A 22280-nucleotide genomic window follows, 5' to 3' on the forward strand; every position below is an offset into this window, starting at 1 on the left:
AATACAAAATCAGAACAGGAGAGCCTGGGCTAGGAACACACTGGCCAAGAGGAATGGTTTCAGTGAGAGTTCCCTGGTCTGCCTCACTGTGGGGCCATACAAACACTGTGCTAACATAGAAGAAAAAGAAGTTTAACAGTGTTGATACAAAATAACACACAAATAAATAAATAAATATGACTGAATAAACAAATGACAGAAAATAGAAGATAATTCCTCTAGATTACAGCAACCAGTTTTTGCTATCACCAATTCATGGAATCCCTTTAAATGATAAAAACTCTGCTTGTCTGTGAGGAGAGTTCTTCAGGACAGTACTTGCAGTGTGCTGAGACAGTGCTCAATAACCAAATTTTGTCCCCACAGTCCCTGTGAGTGGATAAATAAAGGTCATATTTAACTCTCTCTTTGAATGTATGTTCTGCTGTTTGTTAGTCTCTGAAACAGTGAGATCTCCTGAACCTTCTGTAGCTACTGAGCAGGGTTTTACAAACGCGTATATTTCTCCTTGGGTCAGCCTTTCTTACTGCTCATGTTTAAAACTACCTTTTGCAGGAAGAAGTTACCTGTGTTTGATGATCTGATACCAGTGCACAGTAACATCTTTTCTTACGCAGTTTTCAGACCTCTGCTTCTCAAAAACATGAAACAGATGTCTGGAAGTTGACAATCTCTGAAAAATCCCTTCATGTTTTAAATTACTAGGTCATGTAAAGCACTTTGATAGACTCGGTATGCACACCCTGACTGATTAACAGACACAAGGAACACAGATGGTCTTAGCTCAGTTCTGTCAGTGTTCTGTAAGTTCTTATTGCCATGTTTGGATTTTAATAAAAAAACTTTCATCAGAAGTCAAGCAAAGAGCTACTCTTTAGCCTCTAGTACCTGGATAAAGAACTAAGTATTTTTCCATCGGCTGATTAAGAGTCACTTCGTATTATAGGTATCTTCAAGTTGCCAGCTAAAAAAGTACTGGAGAGCAAGAGATACAGCACTTGCTCTAACAAAAAGCACTCTAATCAACGTTAGATGAGGTGCAGTTTTGTAAACGAGGCCCATTTACTTGAAGATAGTTACACCAGTAAATGGCTACCAGCAATATTCTCTATGATAGACATAATTAGAGTAATTGTTAAAAGATTTTGTTAATGTAATAACATGTCCCAAGTTTCACTCACAAAACAAACTGCCATTCAGAGCACAACCACTCTGGTTTAACTGTTCACATCACTTACAGGCTTTGTATACAAATTAAGAAACAGGTCACACTGCTAACTAACTCAGCTCTGCCAGTAAAACTTAGAATACCAAAAATAAAGTCTCAGCGATCTTCCTTTGGATGACGAATCAGTCGGCTAAATTCCAGCTGCCTTGTGTATGTTTTTTGAGATAAAAACCAACTGCATCTGGAGAGAAACAAATAACTCCCCATCCTCAAAAACCCTGATACTATGGAACTTGTCTATACATTCAGAGCTTTTAGGAGCACACGCCCTGCCTACTTGACAGACCTCATCCATAAAACAGAGCACTCCATGAAACGGGATTTGATAATTAACACTGGAAAAATATTGGGAGATTACCATACTGGGATGCTCAGCATGTCTGTCTGATGGCAGTTACTTCTGCACAGAGGGGAAAAAATGAGGGAGAGAAACAGTAGAAGAAACATATACCAGTCCCTTAAGTCAGTTAAATTACACTAAAATCATTACAGCCTGAAGTGCCTTTGACAAAGACACCCGACAGACAACCAGGATCAGTAAAACTCTTCAGCTGTCCCAGTGATCCAACCAGATTTTTCGGTAATCCATTTCAGAAACAAAACACACTTTTTAATCTTCAGATACAATACTAACCCCAAATAAACCGCTTTTAACAGAAACTTGACTTACAGTATCTTCACACCGTTTTAAATCAGCTTAGAAGACAGCACAGTGACTTTGCGGAATAAAAAAGCCTCCATGAGAAAGCCCAGCTGAAGGAAACCGACAGATGAATTGGGGCCAATTCAGCCCCAGTGACTGACAACTGTTTGAGCCAACCCGTCCACATCAACTCCTCCAATGCCAAAAGTCCTTGTCCCTGAGGCAGCCAGAAAGTCATTCGAGCTGTAACAGCTGCACAAACTGAACAAAATGGCAAAACACTTTCAAATGTATTCAAATAAATCTTATTCCTTACTTTTTTTTGTTGTTTTTTTCCCCTCCATTAGAAACTTGACAGACAAGGTAAGAGAACTTCCCCAAAGACTCCACCTCTGGTGCACTCACTTCATTAAAACATTCCTCCCACAAGCCAAAGCCATTGAGCATGAACAGAAGTTTCCGTGCAATAACGGAGCACGCTGTCCCTCAGGACTGCGATGCTAAGCAGAACTCCCCATGCGATTATTCACTCCAAGAAAGAAGAGGAGCAGGAGGGATGAGAAGAAACAAGGAGTGAGCTACACTTACAACAAAGAAGGTGGCAGGAAGTGCATAACCACTAGAACCTCCCATCTCAGCCGCTGAGGTGTGACACGTGCAAGAGCAAGCACAGAGAGAAGTGCACACGCATTCCCTGTTCCAGGACTCATGTACTAGGAGGAAGCAGAAACTAATTCTTACTTCAACTGAAGTTTGAATTGAAGAAACTGAAGATTTAGCATTATTTGCCTAAATTTTGGAGCTGTTCTTGATCGTGAAGGTTCCAATTGTGTATTGAGCACATGGGCTAAAAAACCATTCTATTCTCTGAGAGACTTAGCAGTATTTGAAGCTTTTTCCCAGTACTGAATGCACACTTTCAACAGCTCTAGCCTTGATACCCAATTTTCAATGCAGCACAGTTTCACAAGTATAAAAGATTAATAATATTACTTCTTATTTTCACAGGCATGCTATGCAGACCAACTAACAAGCATCTGTGAAGCGTGCAGAAAACATGACTGCAGAAGAACGACACCAATCACGTAGTTAGCTCAAGGTTTGGGTGGCGTAAGTTAGGTAAGGCCATGCACTGCGAGGGGGGAAAAAGCAGTTCCACGAGCAGCAGACGTGTAGATACCTGGCTTCCTCTCAGCTCATCTCACAGTTGATTAATGCTTGTTTCTGCTGAATTATCAGCTCACACAGCCATCTTTCAAAGCAAGCACAATGCTCATGCTCACACTGCAATCTTTCAGTCACTCATATATGTCTTTTCCCTAACTGGCAGTTCATTTTCACAAGTACTTAGAAGACCATTTGTGACCCTGGCTCGCTTGCCAAACTTCAACAGGTGGGCTTAAAATGTTATGCTAATTTTATGCAAATCAGACTTATTTTCAGCTTTAGTACAGCTTTCTAATAACCTAGAATTTACATTTTACTTTCATTTGTTCCTAGTCTCACACCTCAATAGAGGAAAATCTCACCAATTATTGTACATTACAGGCATTATTACTGAGAACAACCAGGAACACAAACAACTCATTTGTATCCTCTGTAACTTGTTTTTTAAAAACAGACTAGGTTGTGGCATTATAATTGTTCGGGGGTTTTGTTGTGATGTAATGTTTTCAGAAAAAAAGGTATTTTCACTACTGTTACTGCTTCCATTCAACTGCACGTTCTTTTCTGACACAATTTAAACTGATACTCTATTAAGAACAAGTAGAACTAACGTTTGTCATTGCAAACTCTGAAATTAGATTTTAAGAAATGACAATGCATTTTTATCTTTTCATTCTAGAAGTTCACTAGCGCAAGACAGAAGGTCAATTGGTTTGATTTTAACATATGGCTGCTTTATATTTTTAATATAAAATACTGAAGGGCCATTCTATGATTCTATTCCTTTTTTCATTTTTAGTCTATTTTATTTCTCTGCTTATGTTTTACTCTATTTTAAAGCACATACAGTTGTCCAAAGAAATGAAACTTAAGACACTTTTTCTCCTCTCCAGCCCTACAAAGTGCAGTCATACTTTCTACTCTGCAAAGCAGCTTCTCTTCAACAGCAGCAATGTAGGATTGTTTTGCATGTCTGTTTTCACTTACTCTGTAACACAGCCACAGTCCCTAAGGACTCAAAGTGACAGGGTCAGCTGACTTCAGTCAGCCCTCCTCTCTCCTTCCTCTTTTTCCTTCTGGATTCAGCCATATGAAAACAAAGAAACTGCCTTCCCCTTCTCAATGCTTTAAAAAACAGTATTCTGTGTTAGCAAAATAAACAAGAGCTGGCTTTTCTTCCCTATTCTCACCATTGCCCGGTACTACTATGACAGCTAGTAGGACGCTTGGGACTATATCCCAGGGTAAGGATGTTAAAATAAGGTTACAAAGTGTTGTAAGCTCTTATCTATAGACTTCTGAATTACTGCTCACTGTCACTCTCATCTTATCCACTTCATCTTATTTTATTAGGGAGACTAATAAACAGTAGTTATGAATATATAGATAGATACATATGCTCTATGAATGTATGTATATGTGTATTTATGTGCATGTGAAGTGAGAATACATGCAGTTCATTTTGATCTCTGGGGCTGGTTTGCTAATTCACCTGATGAGATTAGCTGCAAACAAAAGAATACTATAGGCAAGAAAAGGAACCCCCAAGAATTTATTATGGCCAAGGAGAACATACCACTGATCATATGAGAGGAAACCTTCTCCTGAAGTCCTTACACTGGGGACTAAACAGCAACAGAACAATTGTAGGAGAAGCTGGAAAGCTGGAGTTCCTCCTACTTCCCTGAATTCTGGGTTAGGTTGATGCAGTTCAAGACTGCATCATTGTAAACCGGCAATTTCACGGACAAGGCTGTGTCAGGAAGGAAGGTAATGTACTTTCACTGGGGGAACGAGGAAGCCAACAAGCATTCTGTAACAACTTCTGGTTCAGCGTCCAATACAGACTGTTGATTGTAAAGGATGGTCAAATGACCAGAAGTCTGATTTCAGAAAAAAAATCCTTGAAACTCTCAGCAACCTGTGAGCCAAGAAGGCAACTGTCACAGAGTGACAGATTCAGACGCTCTGAATGCCAAGATCTCAGTTTTGTGTCTCACAAAGGGTCAAGACACAACTATGAAGAAAAACCTCGTTGAATTTACATGACAAATAAACCACCCTGGAAGCCACTTCATGAAAATTAAACAAGTAATAGAGGAAAGACTATCACAAAGCATTAAGGGAGCTGGTAGTCCTGAGCTTATTTTCTATTGAACTCAAAAGTTTAAAATAATTTGAGTACTGATTTCTATGAAGCCTTTCTTGTGTGTCAAGTAAACACAGAACTGTCTTCATCAGTCTGAAGATAATCAGTACAGCAAGCAAGGCGTTTATCTTGTTTCAAGTCCATTTACTAACAATTTGTATTTACAGTTCCACAATTATTGAAGTCCTTTTAACAAACATGCTTCTTAACTACACAATGTAGCTTTAATGAGGCTAACTTAACCTGGCTAAGGTTTCAGAAGGCAAGCATCCATTTTTCAGTACATCTGTTTTAGGCAGAGACTTTTCATTTAAACTGCCTCAGACTAACATAACGTCTCTAAGTACAGAAATCTTTTTCTGCTAAAAAATAGATTCCAAAGGAGTAAATCAGTACCACTGTAATGCTTTTCAAAGGGTTGCACTGCTGTTAGTGAGAAGGCGGAAAAAAGAGCATTATAATGCTAATAAAACTCACTACAGACAAATATACAACCTAAACTTAAATTTACTGAAGGTGTGAATAACCTCCTACACTGAAGAATGTGTTCCTTTAGTTAAGAAGAATGTGTACTGTGCTATTATAGTTGCTATAACCTTCTTTTTTTTTGAGAAAACTGTTCACCTGGTTTTCCCGTTTTCTCCTACCTAAAATAAAGTCTTTTTAATGGTTTTTGAGCCATCAAACATTTGGAGGTTCTTAATTAAGATCACCCTAAAACTGAAGGTTATTTCAAGTAATACCAACATCAAACCTCATACAGTCCTTTGGGTTCCACTTGGCATCATCAACACTTTTCCTCCAAAAGATCTAAAACAGCACTCAGAATAATTCTTATTTTAAACTAATAAAATCAGCTTTGCTGGTTTGTTGTTGGATGATTCAACCTAAACTAAGTTTGTTTCAAAGAGTCTAACAATATTATTAGTGCAAAACAGTAAGCAACATACGTTAGTGCTACTAGGCCAATACATCACATAAAGGAAAGCCAACAAACCCCAGATAAAAATACTTGATGCATGATCTTCCCAGTGGAGACAACTCTAAAAAGTACAAAGTTCAGCTTACTGTTTTAAATTACAACATTAAGAATAGTGTTCCAGCCCTACAGAGGTTCTCAGAAGCATACAACTGGAAGTTACTGCAAACTTTCACCCTGATGTAGGTTAATCTGCAAGCTTTTCTTCCCAATGTCACTTGGCATTCCTACACTTAACCAATTTTATAGACTACTGATCTAAACTAACATTTTGGGAAAAAAGGCCAGTCTTCTCGCTGACGTACAGATGGAGCTTTCCTACTAACATCCACACTACTTAAAACTTCTGAATAGCAGAAGTCTCGGTAAAGGGAGTTCACATTGGCAAGAGAACCCATCAAAGCCCTCCAAGAGATCTTGAAGAGCACAAAGATAAAAATTATGGCTCATTTGGCTAACATACTCAACTTAGTTTGTCTTCTGCTAGAAATTATGGTGTCTGTTTCAATTCAAAAGCGTCTTGCCAAATTGCCAAGAGCCCGTGAATATCCATTTCTTGAAGTTCCTAACACATGCTGCGTGCATTCTCAAGAAGGCAGCCTTGCAGCAAATGGGTATCTGAGAGGCTCTGCCACTCCAATGAGTAGCTGAAAACAAGTGTGTCAGAAGTAAGTAGATCAGCTGTGCAGGACACCGCATTTCTTGGCAAATTATTAGCTCAGGGAAGTGTATCAATCATGGAATAAAAAACATGCCAGATGATGCACTGCCCCATTAAGTTGAAGATCCAACACTTTTTATTCCTCAGAAGAAAGAAAGTCAGTGTCTGAATACCTCCCAGCAGTAAAAGGCGAGAGAAACAGACCACTAGATTGTTCACTCTGCTAATGCTGCCCGCTTCTACTTTCTTAGCAGGCAATCTTCTTGCAAACTTAATTACACCTGCCATAGTGACAAGCTGTGTCATCCCTACTGTGGACAGGAGTAGATCTTCAACGACCATTCCTAGCACTAGGAGAAACAATTCCACCCCAAGCAGGACATTGTCATCACTAACATTTGCACCTATTGCACCTGGCTTCCCTGGACAACGGTTCTGAATTTCCAGTGTCACCGAAGTGCACTTCCTACAGTAAGTCCTCAACGCAGAGAAAATCTCTTCCTGGACACTGGATAGGAAGTGAACAGTGTCTTAAATAAGAGACATCTCCATAGAGTATATAACAAAAAGCCAAGCGTGCATCCATCTGAGATCTAATTCAGCAGATACTACTGTTAAAAACAAAACAAAACAAAACAAAACAAAACAACATGGTTAAGAGCTTTAATGTTCTAAGCCTCAAGCCAGGCTAGCATCCAGCCAGTTTTGGAATCAGTAAACAAACCAACTTTCTTCACTGTCATCTACAGCTGATGGAAAAATCTGTCTTTCTGAAGAACTAGTACTGGTAAAAGGACATCTGGAATGTAATAGCCAGTTAGAAGAAATCAACTTCGAGCATTGTCAGCCTATGCTAAACATGATTTCCACCTGCACTGACACTTCTAACTCGTCACACGAGCCTGAAGTAAAGAAACTGCAGTGAAAGATTGCTTCAGCTGCCCAACACTGAGATGACTTAAGAGATTTTAGAGAAAAATAAAGCAAAAGCAACACAGTCACCAGAGCTGCTGCCACTGCTTCCTCCAAGGCTGAAACGTAACTTCTTAGTACGTATACACATATGCATGTACACACACAGAGAGAAAATTTAAATAAGTGCAATTGATAGGTGGCAGAACCAAAAGCAAGCACTTACAGACCTGAAACACCTGCAGCCAGTGTTTATGAGAAAAAGGAGAGCCAATGACATTCCCACTGGTTGCAGACTTGAAATGCAGAGGTGAGCAGAAGGATTTCAGGCTGCAAAACATGACCGAGCCCTAATAAATCAGCAAGTGCAGAAAATTTCCCAAACCACAGACTACCACAGAAGACGACAATTTGGGGGCTGGAGAAAAATCTCAGTGTCCTTCAGGCACCCGCAAAGCAGATTCGACAGAAAGTGGATGCAAAAGGGCACCTAGATTCATTTGAATCCAAAAAGAATTACAAAATCTAAAAATAAGCTGAATATGACATCCTAACTGGACACTTCAAAGACTACTCCTCTCTGTATAGTGAAATTCTCTAAAGCCACTCATTTGTCCTGTAAAGACACTGCACATCTGGACACTAGCCCTGTTGACACACATTTCTGTAACAGCCATTTCTGACCACGGCCAGACAGGATAGTAGGCTACACAGATGGCTACACAGATGTCTCATCTCATCTAAACTAGCTCCATTATTCATATGAATAAAGTTACGGAAAACTTCATTACTGAAGAAGATAATGACTTGACTAACAAATACTTTCGAAACCTACAATAATGTTTTTTATTAGAGTAGGAGACAGAAGATTTGGGAATACTATCAAAATGGTGATGCTCTCCTCTCTTAAGGCATACATTTGACAATTTCAACTAGCAGTAAGATGGTTAATAAAAAAAGAATAAACACTACAAAGAAAAAGAAAAAGCAGGGAAAAAGAAAAAAGCATACGAAGATATTAAACAGTAAGCAATGGGCGTAAAATAAAGCAGAATAGTGGCTGCTAAATATCAAACGATAAGAGTACAACCTTGCTAAGCAATGGTTATACACAGATCATGTTAAAAATAATGGGAATGAATTCAATGAAAATATGAAGGGAAGAACCACTTAAAATGAAAACTAGGAAGCATACAGTTACACACAAATAAAGAAATCTGTGCACAAGTAGGTTCACAGACCAGGAAAGGTTTCTCCGTGGCTGACAGCAAGAGAAAAATGTCCAGGTAGTTGAGAACTGAAGACCAGAAGGCACTTTTCTACCAACTAGACATTTGGTGAAGAATGTAAGGCACAACCTGCTTCCTGTAAAATAAGGCAAAAATCCTCCATGGACAAGTACCTGAGAAGTACATTCAGCCACTCGGTAGGTGCAAATACACACAACCGTCTGAAGAACAACCACATCAACATTCAACATTTGTCTGATTCATCTTTACAGCCTTAAATTTTGGAAATTCTGACTGTGGGCATAAAAAGAAGGAAAACAGATACGCATGTAAACACTTCTCAGGATTTCGTAGAGTTGAAAGAAGAAGGTATAAATCAAAGAAGGACCCAAATGCTCTAATTTTCAGCACACTTAACTATTGTCCATAGTGCGTGTATTTTTATTTTTTAACAGTTTCCCAAAATACAAAAAAAAAAAAAAAGGAAAAAAGATATTAACTTCTTCTCTATAGCATTTCTAGATTAACAGACAAACCTGTTAGGCATTTATTCTGTTCTTACTTCCCTTTCCCTATTCTCCTATCCTCAGGCTTTTACTATAAAGCTTGTGAAAGTCCACATGTAAAAGGAAATACTCATTAACGAACATCTATACTTCATGTTATTAAAGGCAGTAAAGACATCAGCTACACTTAGTTATACTGAAAGTGGTAATTCTAACTATTCAGTTCTGGTACTGCATATACTAGTCTTGCAGAAAAACTCACGCTTTAGAATTACAGAATATCTCAAGTTGGAAGAGACCAACAAGAATCACTGAGTCCAACTCCTGGCTCCACACAGTACCATCCAAAACGCAAACCTTATGCCTGAGAGCATTGTCCAAACACTTCTTGATCTCCAGCACCTTGGGGCAGTGACCACTGTCCTGGTAAACTTCTTTCAGTTCAACTCACCCCCTGGTACAGAACTTTTTTCTAAACCCCAGCCTGACACAGCTCCATGCCATTCCCTCAGTTCCTGTTGCTGTCAACAGAGAGCAGAGCTCAGCTCTGTGAGGTTCCTGTGACCTACAGCTCCTTTGAGGAGCTGTAGGCTGCCATGAGACCTCCCCTCAGCTCTTCTGCTCTGGGCTGAACAAATAAAGGGACTTCAGCTGCTCCTCGTATGTCATCTCCTCCAGACCCTTCACCATGTTTGTAGCCCTCCAGCACTTGTACATCCTTCTCATACTGCAGTGCCCAAACCCACACCCAGTGCTGGAGGTGAGGCCAGACAGCGCAGAGCAAAGTGGGACAACCCCTTCCCTCACCTGGATGGCAGCATGGGCCTGACGCATCATCCCCAGGTACAGTTGGTCTTTGGGTTGCCAGGGCACAGTGCTGACTCAGATTCAACTTGATGTCAGCCAGAACTCCCAGACCCCTTTCTGTGGGGTGGCTCTCCTGCTTCTTATCCCCAAGTCTGTACATACATCCTGGGCTGCCCTAGCCCAGATGCAGAATTTGGCACTTGCTCTTGTTCAACTTCATGCACTTGGTGATTGCCCAGCCCTCATATTTCTTAAGAGCTCTCTGCAAGGCCTCTCTGCCCTGAAGTGAGTCAATAACTCCTCCAATTTAGTGGTGTTCTGAGACTTAGCATACACTCAAGACCTGCATACAGACACCATCTCCTGTCAAGGAAAGACTTGGTCTGACAAAGCCCCTGATCCTGCAGATAGGGTGGTGACTTAAAAGTCTTAAAGAACATCACTGATTTTGTTAGCTTGCTTCCAAATTTTTTTTAAAAATGAGAAAAAAGTATAGGAAACAAAGACGGTTTGTGTATCTCCTGTTTACGCCATTGAAAAACTGGCATGGCAAAGACTGGTGTGTCGCAGAAATGCCTCTATGTGAAAACGTCAGTGAAACAGAGATGAGAAAAATTAAAACTGAGCCACCTGAAACAGAAACGTGACTCAGGTTTACAACCAGCCCAGCACAGCAGGAGCTTCCCCAGCACCCACAGACGCCAGCTCCTCGGGCCCTCCTCATCTCATCCCTTGCAGCGGCCATGCTGGCAGCAGCCATGCTGGGGACACCTGACAGGCAGCCCCATCCTACTCAGTGGCACCTGCAGCTCTCACCGGGCACATGACGGGGATGGGCCAGCACCCGAGTACGGGTCCCACTACAGACAGCAGGGACAGCAGCACCAGTTACAGGTTCGTAAGTTGAGAGCTCATCGACAGATAGTTCTGGAAAGACGTTTGAGTAATATACCTTCTCTGATCTCAAGTCCTTCTATCTATGTATTTATTTATTTAATGGTTCTGGAAATAAAATGTTTGAATAATTCTACTTTTCCATTGTTATATCCTTTGAGTCACTCCTTCATTCATTTATTTAATGGTGAAATCTCAGAATTTTGTCTCTCAAAAGGAAGTAGAAGCAATGGTTCTAACATCAATCTAATGGTTTTCTGTAAGGATCCAGTTTGAGACTCTTAGCTGTAGAGATATACAAATAAATAATAACAACATACGAACTGTTAATTTCAAAGACAGCTTCCCTTATAAAGTCTTCTAAGTGGCACTTCCTGATTCGTACCTCTATCAAGCATGAGTTGTACTATGGCAGTGCTGATCCCGCCCTGTGGGAATCTTTGCAAGGTATCAGGAAGTCCAAAGATCACATTAGCAATGCAATAAATTGTCAAAACATGAGCTATATCTTACTGACAGGCAAACGGATACCGCAGCTTGTTTGGTTTGCCTATTTAAATTTTATCTTTGCTTTGGAGTTCACCTAAGAGAATACTCCATGAATAGGCTCCTGAAAAAATTACTCTCAGAAAAACCCCTTACCAAAAGAAAGAAACATTTATTTATAAAATACCGTACCAAAAGCATGGCGTACTTGCACTTACTTATATATTTTTCTGAATGTGTGCATGAACCAGCAAAAAAAATGCCACTTTTCTGTTTTTTATTAGCAATGAACAGTTGCTTGTTAGATTCCACCCCTCCTAGCTATTTAAAAAAAAAAAAGGAAAAAAAAGCACGTCTACATTCAATGATTATAATTAGCAAACATCATCATTATTCGGCTTTGAAATCTACCATGCAAAAAATCCTGGCAACGGTTTTGGCTCTCATTTGTATCTTTTACAATTAGTTTCACATTACTCTGGCAGTTTATGGAGTAGTAGAAGTCACTGAGCTGTACCATACACCTCTGCTGAAGTATATGATTGATGACTAGCCCTTTTAAGCCATGCAAAACAGAGCAGACCTACAGTAAAAAATTTCACTACAGAATTTCACAATATATTTATTGTCTACATTGTGATGGATACATGGATTCCATGAAAAGGGCACCCATACATTCATTCTACCAATACAATCACTATCTCCAGATATTCTTTTTATTTGTGAGGCCTCTATAAGCTATTTGCACATCATAAAGCCTGACAGACACGCAGACACCTTTAAATACGAATAATTACGTAAAAGAGGGTCCCTTACTGTTTTCAGTTCTGCAAGAATACTGCAGTCATGAATTAAACATCACCTTCCAAAGTTCTGTTTCGTGCCTGCTCTAGCAAGGTTTCTGGGAGCACCCATTAGATACTGAACAGCTTTACATTACCTCCAACCTTTGGCCCACCAGCAGAACCCGGCTTCCTTGCACTGTTGGAAGGATTTCCTGGCTTTTTAGGTGCAGGAATCTTGAAGGCTGAAGCAGCTGATGATGGCCTATTTCCATCCACCGACTCTTCATCATCGAAGCTTTTGTCTAGAAAAGGATACATTAAATAGAAATATATATATATATATTAGATTGAATGTATATTTAGTTCCTAATCTATTCTGCTTCATATCTCACCGACAGAAAAAATGCATAAATAAAAACATGTATTATCACTTTGTCCTCTGCCTGTGACCTATGAATAAAATGGCAATGAAAAATAAACAGCATTTTCTACATAGTAAGTGCTTATAAAATATCATCTTGCTTTCATAATTAACCCCTATAACATTGCACCTAAAAATGAATCCTTCACATTCAATCCGACAAAGGGAAAATATCTTTGCACAGATCAAATATTTTTGCCCACTTGCAAATATTTTCCCCCAAGGAAATACCATTTATACCACTGCATTCTACTGAAGGCAAACGCTTCTCCCTTTTCTCCTTTTACTCGTGCATGCATTTTTCTGCTACACATCCTCCCACAATGTGTCTACCAGCACTCCCTGTCCCTTCCCTTCCACCCAGATTTTTCAACTTACAATCACAGATCCGCTTGCAGATCAGCCGCCTCATTCCTCTGATAGCTCTTAAATCCCCTGGCCCTAGGACGGACCCAGCACCTCACATGGCCACACGCAGTCGATTCTAAATGCTAATCGAAGATGCTATTGGAACCTGCTCGCAACACCCGAGATCCACCACTGAGATTTGTGCCGGCATCTTTCTCTGCCTTCCCTGCACTAGGTGCAGGCGGAGCCAATGAGCTGCGAGGTGACATCATCTGCTGGGAGCCACGGCCAGAGGGAAAGGTGGAAATCCCTCATGCAAAGAAACTCATTCCCACACACGGCATTCGCCACAATCCCCATCCTTCACTGAAAAATCAGACAGGCTGACCGACAGCACTCCAGGGTTTGTGCTCCTCTCTCCTGTGACTCCAGGTCTGTACATGTTCAAGCAAGAAAGAGATCGATCTGCAATCACTATATAGAATAGCCTCAATGCAAAATGCTCAGCCTTCAAAATAATCTATATACGTATTCCAGCAGGAGAATGTAGCTGTTAATCAATCCATTTAGTGGAAGAAGGATTTATCTACGAGCTTCAGCATGGAAAAAAGTATCAGTATCAGCCTATGGCTCCCATATTAAATAAAAAGGGCGAGGCTGAGCCACAGCTGCACTACAGCCACGGAAGACCAATTTAGCATATTACCATCTCTATAAACTGGCACCTCAAAAAAAACAACACTTAATTGCACACCTTTGTTATCTCCAGAGCGGCGACTTTCTACCCTTTGCTTATTCAGAACTTGTTCCCAGCAATATGTCAACTATGTTTAATAACACAGCCTCCCAAAGGGAAGCCGCTTTTATTAGAACAGTAAAGCAGGCTTTTTTTCAACGGCATCTGCAGCGACACCGAACATGGGAACACCCCACGCTGCACGTGTCAGAGATTGCCAGTCCTATCGCTGAATTTCTTTCTTGCACTAGCAAAAATCTGCTGCACGGCCAAGTCTTGATGATGAAAGAAAAAACAAAAAAAATGCAATAAACGTCTGGATGCAAAGTCACATAGCAGTGATTTTCGTAACAATCGTTCCCTTCTCAAGTGCTGATTTTTAGAGAATCTCCCTCAGAGCAGGCAGGGCTGGATTCATGCACCACAGTGCAGCTCGGAGGCCGCACGTTGCCATGGGAGCAGCCCAGCTAAGGAGGGATACATTTTGATTCCTGCTGCTCTTACTCCTGTAAGCTTAAATATGGCCAGACTTCAGGACTTCTGAACAGGAAAGCCCAGCACCAGATTGAGAAATGAGCTAAAAGGGTTAACAGAGACGTAAACAATAACGGTTAATATCTAGGGTGCCAGCAACACTGCTGATCATTTTAAAACGGCATTAAGAAATATCTAGCAGATACTTGCACGTTCTGAACAGACCAACATTGACACATCATTATGCTACCACAAAAACTGATTCAATGTGAAAAATAGGCTTTTCAAATAGAAATGCTTTTGTTGCTGTGTTTTTTTTTTCCTTTTTAGTACCCATAATGAAACACGGTGGACTTCCATGCTACTACCCAGCAGCACTACAACACGGCATCGACATGCAAATAGTGCACAAGATGCCATGCAGAAAGTATTTACAGTACAAGTTTAAAAATAGCAAGTGAGCATTTGCTCATTTACGCAAAATCTCCTAATCAGAAAACAGCCACACACCAGCAGCTGAACCACCCCACACAACGCCGCGCTCTGGGAACCCATGCCTCCAGCCGTATTCTTCCCAAGCTGTAGATAAATTACCAAGGAGCAATGAAGATGGGGAATTGTGCAACTTACTGTTATTGTGCAGTGCAAAAATGCAGAAACTCCATTTCAGAAAACTGCTACTTATTTGTTTTGTAAACTATGCGTTAAACAACAGTCTTGATAACACAGGCAAATTTCTTTGCCTTGTCAAAGACTGTTTTTGTCCACACACTAAAAACATTATTAGCACTGGATTAAAGACCTACCCTACAAAATAGTTTCACATAGCTGCTTATCACAGAAAATCACTTTAAAATCCCCTTTTTTTTCTTCTTTCATGTGCATAAGCATTTCTTAAATACAGAACTGATTTTAACCACTCATAGATGGGTATTCTTAATTGGCCTTTTTCATGACTTACATTAAGAACATTAAAATGGAAAGTACAGTCACTACAAAATTACAGTACAGTACCATAAGTACGTAACATTAACTGATGAGAAGGACTGGTTTAATTTTAAGTTCCAAGGCTCGTGTGGTAAAAGTTGATTTTTTTAATAAAGAAAACCAAGAACATTTTATGCCACTTTTAACAGAAGTCCATTTTCTCCACCAGTTTATGCCTTTACAGCTTTACTTCCTTACGCTTCACTAACATCGCACCAACTGACCTTCAGGAGTATTTCCTTTTCAGAAAGATACTTGACAACGTTTGTGAAGACCTGGAACTCCAGCCTGGGATGAGCTGTTAACCCACAGGGCATAATCAAGGTGCACGGCCACAGCAGCCAGCCGAGCCCGGCCTGTGTGCTAGGAGCCTTCAGCGGGCAGGGCTGACTCCCCGTGAGAAGAGCAATGGCTGTGCTCCTGACATAGCCGACCAAGACTGCTCTTGCTTTCATCGAGAAACATAACTAAACATAACTGGTAATTTCAAATCGAATCTATGTGAAGGATGCAAATATGTTCATTCTAAAACAGCTTGGAGAAAAATAACTAAAAGTAATTTAAAATATATTAAGATAACTTCGAAGACCAAATACGTGACGAATACCTAATTTCACATTTGCAAATATACCTGACAGCTTGAGAGAGCGCTCTCCAATCAGCATTTTCCAATAACATTCCAAGCTATTGAAAATGGGAATAGAAAGCTGTATAAATTGCTCATGATTGCTAACACACAGAACATGTTAAAAAAAAACAGTTAACACTAGAAGTTTTCTCCTCTAATAAAGGAAACAGAAACCTGCAGAGCTGGCATGTGTTGTGAAGCTACTGCATATTAAGTCAGTTGGTATCCATTAATTGATGCTCATTTATGCAAAACACTTCAGAAAAGTCAATAGAATGCTACTAGTAAAAGAAACCAGCCTGAGAGACCTGGCCCTAGAGTCGGCCAGAGTTCCAGAACATGGTGTTTACCGCAATTATTCTTAGATAAAATCCAGGCACAGCTGTTTCTAATGGAACACAAACCAAAATTTTGAACCGTGGCAAAAGTTTATACTAAAACTCAGAAGAAACACTATGCAATCTGAAGTAAAAATAACTAGAAGGGCTATTTTCTGCTTCGTAGCATTACTCTCAGTCGCTAGATTTTAGATATGTAGTATCTGTTTTTAAAAGTATTCAGATATATAAAAGACAAGTACTCACCGTCAAACTTGATATTCACTACTATTAATCCTAAAAGCTTCTTAACGCTATATTTACTCCAATTTGGTTGTACAGCAATAAGGGTAATTACAAATGTCCAGAGACAAAAGAGCATCCAAAACTTTTCATAGAGAGAAGAAGTATTTTAGGGCTGAAGTAAATTGAAGTCAATTTACTGCTAGACAATTCTTTAGTTAGTCTTAAGAGTCATAGAATTAATGTGACATTTAAGATGTAGTATGTTGTAAGTCACAATCAATGATTAAAGAAAGAAATGCATCATCATCTAGATGGCTGCAGAAATAGATAATCATGCCATTCATTACAACGTAATCAGAAGATAATCTTAAGGCAGATCCCTAAGTAACATCACAGGAGGAAAAAAAAAAAATTCCTGGATTTCTCAAAGTAACAGTGAACTAAAGTTGGCTATGAAGGCCAAAAAAAAAAAAAAAAGTAGCAGTAATAAGATCTTGTAGAGTTGTGCACACCAAACAGCAGTATTTTACAGTACAGAGAGACATCAGACCAGAGCACACGCTCTAATGAAACCACTTCCAAACCTTGATTACTGTTAAAACATGCTCTTCTTATAAACATCTTACTTTCAAGTACTGCTAACAGATATCAAATGTTTCTGGACTACTCTTAGGACTTCCTCTTTCACACCACAAACTGTTTGTAACATGACTGCAAAAATGTGCCTAAGCCAAATAGTGACAAGTTTAAACTGCTTGGGTTTCCCCAGCCCCACCAACACCCTGTACCTACCAAGATCCCAACTGCCAGTCCCCACTCAGAGATTTACAAACATTGCCTGCATCAGTTACTTGGAACATCTGGGTTTCCATCATTAGCTCCAGTTGAACCGGTACAGCCAGCAACAATTTCTGTCAAGCATGAAGAGCAAGCTGCAAGCACCACAGCCAGGACAGGATAGCTGATCCTTCTAGTTCACAATTCAGGCCAAGGCTGCACACTACTTAGTGACCACTTAAACCCCAACACATCACACATTCCATGCAGCAGGATTCTCTCCGTCCAACCAAGGAAGGCAGGATTCAGATACCTGAGCAAAGCCATCTACAACGGCTTAGACATCACAGGTCACACTCAGGCTTCCAGAAGATACTGCAGAAGGGCACCAATCTCCTGAGGGTCATGTGCGGCAGTCTTGGTGCACTGGGAAATCTCAAAGGGCACATGAAGCCCCAGGCTAAGCGGCTGGATCACACACAAAATACTTTCAGATTTAAAGATTTAAAGGCAAAATTTCTGGTCATTATCCAAACAAAATTTTAGAAAAAATGTAAAGGCAGTCACTGCCATTACACCAGACTGATGCATTACTGTCACAAAAACAAGGCCAGATACACCACTAGTTATATGTCTTTGTTGCTCTTCTTTATGTTTGCATTAAAAAATAATACTCACTTTTGTTGCTCAGGTACATTAATTCTACTACATACAAAGGTCGCTTCACCTTCAACCACCCATTCCATGGCCAAGGAGAGAACAGGCTGAGGACAGCAACCCCTAATCGGCCTTCCCATCCTCCCGGTGGAAAACCCCAGCACCAGGACCCAAGCACCTCACACGCCCTACAATGCACCCCAGTGCAGGCCCAGGGCAGCCGCCCACAGGACACCAGGCCCTCTCCTCCATACCCCTCTCCTTTGGCATCAGAGCAGAACAGATCCCACCTTCCCACCAGCCAAGGCCAGAGATGAGGGATGGGAAAGGACAGTCCATACAACCACAGAAACTCAACCATTTTTAATCACTGCATCTCCCTTGGCTGCCTGGGGGATGTCAGGATGCTTTGCTCCTCCTCTGCTGCTGTCGGCACCAGGACGGCTCCACCCCAGGCAGCTGCAGGGTGCTGGAGAACCCCTTGCCCAGACCAGACCCTCTTGCTACATTCTTGCCACTGCCTCCCAGAAATGGCCGCAGGCCCCAACTGCCAGCCGCCATGTTTGGGCCAGCACGAGGCACTCAGAATCCTGTCGCCATGGCCACCGAACCGCCCTCAACCGCAGTCCCTGAGCTGACCCAGCCGGAGACAGCTGCGCTCTACCTCTCGGAAAGAGATACTTTTTATTTCTCAGGACGGGATGGAGCAGCCACCTGCTAAGAAGAGGCGGCTGCTGGAAATGGGCGATGACACCGAGCCCATGGAGGTGGACCCGCCTGGCAGCGATGCAGAGCCCATGGAGGTGGATCCACCTCCGGAGGACGACCTGATGGAAGTGGATCCACCTCCATCGGAGCAGCCCAAACATCACTCGGTTGCTGCCAGGCCAATCAGGAGGAGATCACGCCCCACATTTCATCACAGGGGCACCAGGATCCGTCCACCTCTCGCGAGACGGCCGCCTCGGTGCTGGCGCTGATCCTCCCGTCCTGTAAGTTTGCCCCTACCCGGGAGAGCCCCAGCTCACAGCCATCCTGCAGGCTCACGTGGAGCCTCCATTTCCTCGTCATTCTTCTTTTCACAGCCAAGGCTCCTACGAGCCCTTCCTTCCCGTTCCCCTCCCTTGTCCCTTCCCAAGCCCCCTCATCTCTTCTTCACCAAGTCCTGAGGAAGAGAGCAGGGCAGGGACTACCATCCTCGGAGCTTCTGTGCCGGGGCAGCGGGACTACTCCGGCGGAGGGACCTCGAATCACAGGGGCAACAGGATCCTGTAAGGTTACTCTTAGCTGGGAGGGAGAGGTCGGACTCAGGGCCATCCCATGGGTTCACATGCAGCCTCCACATCCTGATCGTCCTTCTCTTGACAGCCAAGGCTCCCGTGAGCCCATCCTTCCTGTCCCCCTCCCTCATCCCTGCCCAGGGCAGGAGGAGAAGCCAAAGAAGGGACAGAGGCAGCTGCTCCTGGGGAGAACCAGGCTTCGGATCGAACAGAAAGAAGTGCTGAATTGCAGCAAGAAGATCCAGGCCAGCTGCTTGGTTTGGACTGTTCTTTCAAGACTGGACAATCAACCATTTAAAACAACAGTACAAAATACTAAAAATTCAAAAACCGCAAAACCAAATAAACGCATTTTCTTCTTTCAAAAAGGAACGCAGTAATTGTCTCTCTGCTTTAGGAACCTTAGAGTTTGCACGTAAGTTCCCGCGTCCCCTCCTTGTCTCCCGCACACAGGAACGTACCCCACAGCAGGACACACTGCCCTCATTTCCAGCCCCAGGAACAACCACCGCACTGCACACACCACTGAGGCTGTCCCCTTGCCCTGCCACAGCACCCTCTGCTACGTGGCAGGAATATTTCACGCACACATCATCAAGAACATAGGAAAAAGCCCATTTTTACTCTTGAACCAAAGAATCATAAAACTCACATTATTTCTCTTCCTCTCAACAACTAACTGGTAAAGGAACAGAGGTGCTTGAACTGAGAATAAGAACTGGCGTTTGTCAGGACAAACACAGAACTAAAGCAAAACATTCTGGTTTCAATTAATGACAGCCCCTCCCTGGGTGGCAGTCAGAAGTCCCCTGTCCCGCACCATCATGGCAGCAGCTCTGCCCCACTGAGTGCAATGTATTGTGCTGAAACCAGGTACTGAACTAAAAGATCTGACTGTATCTCTCTAACAAACTTTTAGAAGCACCATTTGACCAGAAATATCCCTCGCTACACAGGAACGCCTTACTCATAGCCATCACTTTCTGGCCACACGTACTTTTCTGAACAACTGCTTTCAAGGATGAAGCACACAAACTGTAGAATTTCATCAAAAATCTCTGACAAACACCTTGAGAACTTGCTAAGAATTGCAGCCACTGATATCAAACCAGACTGGGGCCTTAGTTTCTCAAAAACAAGGTCAAGTACCCCACTGGTTTTATGTTACTGGGGCTCTTTTGTTGCAGTTTGAATAACATTTTAAAGATTGAAGTAAGTTTTGTTATTTACAGCTGCTGAGGGCTGCTCCAAAAGTAATGCCTCCTATTTGATTACGCCGGCCCACAACATCAGAAGTGGATGCTGACGGTACGGCAGTAGGGGTTGAACCTTTCCACCAGTATCCCATCACACGTTGGTGCCGCGGGACAGATGATAGCAGAGGGGCAGTCTGACAAAATGGCATCTGAAATGGAAGTGCGTCTGAAGCAAAGGCATGCCATTGAGCAAAAATGGCACCCAGTGCCATTCACTGACGTTCGCTGAGTGCTTATGGAGACCCAGCAGTGGATGCGAGCACAGTGAGGCAGTGGGTGGTGCGTTTCAGCAGTGGCTACAGTGGGCCGCCTCCGCAGGTGCAGATCTTCACGAGCACAGCATGCAGGCTCGTGGCTTTTTGCCGGTGAAAACGCATAGGCCAACGGGGGTGACTATGCTGAAATGTAGTGTTTTCTAGCTGAGAATGTGTTCTATTAAACAGTGCTATTGTTCTCTTCGTATCAGTTGTTGTTTCCATGGAAATAAACAGGAGGCATTACTTACAGAGCAACCTGTGTATATGTGGCCCATGACAATTCCTCTTCACTCAATGCGGCCCAGGCAAGACAAAAGGTTGGACACCCGCGCTCTAGTTCTTAAGATACCTTCCATAAATTAACGCAAAATTTATTTTCTCATTTTAAACATTATCCATTATGCTTGCAAAAGAAAATTCTAGCAGTCGTGCTGTGTTTTTAACCTCTGCAGGAGCCGTACAATGATTTCCACTCTCCAGCTCTACTTGCAAAGATACGTGCTTGAGTTGGTTTTCAATTATTTACCTTCCAATTGGGCTTCAGCTTTGTCATGCATTTCCCAAATATTACTCCAAACTGAAAACGTGGTCAGTATCTCTGTATCTTGGAAGTCAGCAACTTCGCCTTATTCACAGCGCTCCTCGGGCACATTCAATCGCCTCTGGAACCAACACCTGATAGTCTACAGCCTATTAGTACCCAAAGCTTCAGTTTGGTCAGTAAAATAAAGAGTGAGAAGGAAGAGAAGGATAGGCAGGGTTTTTCTACAATTCATGATAAGCACTACCTACAGTAGGATTCACTATTATCTAACAGGATGGAAGAAGTGCACGCTTAGTCTTATTCTTCTTCTAGCATGTTCTTCCTTAAAGGCCGCCGCACGCTTGGGCCATACTACACTCTATCCAGTGCCCAAATGCTAAGGTAGCTCCTCACCAGATCAAGAACATTATAGGTTGGCTTGGCCGCTGTAACACAGTTACTGCTGGGAACACTCCTCTGTTTTAGCACCATGAGAGAAAGCTGAGAAGGGCTTTTGAAACAGTAACTTCTGAAACAACCAAAATCTGTGGTAAAGGAATATGAATACTCCCATACAAAGTCTCCCTAGCTACTTTACTTCAAATAGTAGGAATCGAAAAGAGAAATGAAAGACTTAAAGAGAATCTTTAATTTCCTCATGCCTGATAAATCTGTGAGCTATAAAACAACAACAACAACAACAACAACAACTCATCTTTTATAGGAAAAGTCTTAATTTCTTTATTCATTGTACCCTGCCTGAATGCAGACATGATTTTTGGCATTAAACTTCACTTCAGCTGCTTGGGCTACCCTCCAAAAAAAAAAAAAAAAAAAAAAAGTTTAAAAAAAAGCTACCTGTTCTGGTATTTCCTTGAAGTACAAACTCATGTTATTCCCTTTTAAAATACACTACAGCTTCACAGG

The 22280-nt window shown here is 41.8% G+C and overlaps 1 protein-coding gene across 14 annotated transcripts in view; it reads right to left on the reverse strand.

The window, feature by feature from the left end:
• Positions 1-22280, reverse strand: part of CLASP2 (cytoplasmic linker associated protein 2) — a 142163-nt gene that overhangs the window by 78934 nt on the left and 40949 nt on the right. For all 14 annotated transcript variants that reach the window (XM_021386640.1, XM_021386636.1, XM_021386639.1 and 11 more), the window contains one exon: positions 12602-12748. In XM_021386640.1, the coding sequence (XP_021242315.1) occupies positions 12602-12748 (147 nt within the window). The remainder of the gene's footprint in view (positions 1-12601; positions 12749-22280) is intronic.

This window comes from Numida meleagris, chromosome 2, assembly GCF_002078875.1.
Source record: "Numida meleagris isolate 19003 breed g44 Domestic line chromosome 2, NumMel1.0, whole genome shotgun sequence".
Taxonomy (NCBI): domain Eukaryota; kingdom Metazoa; phylum Chordata; class Aves; order Galliformes; family Numididae; genus Numida; species Numida meleagris.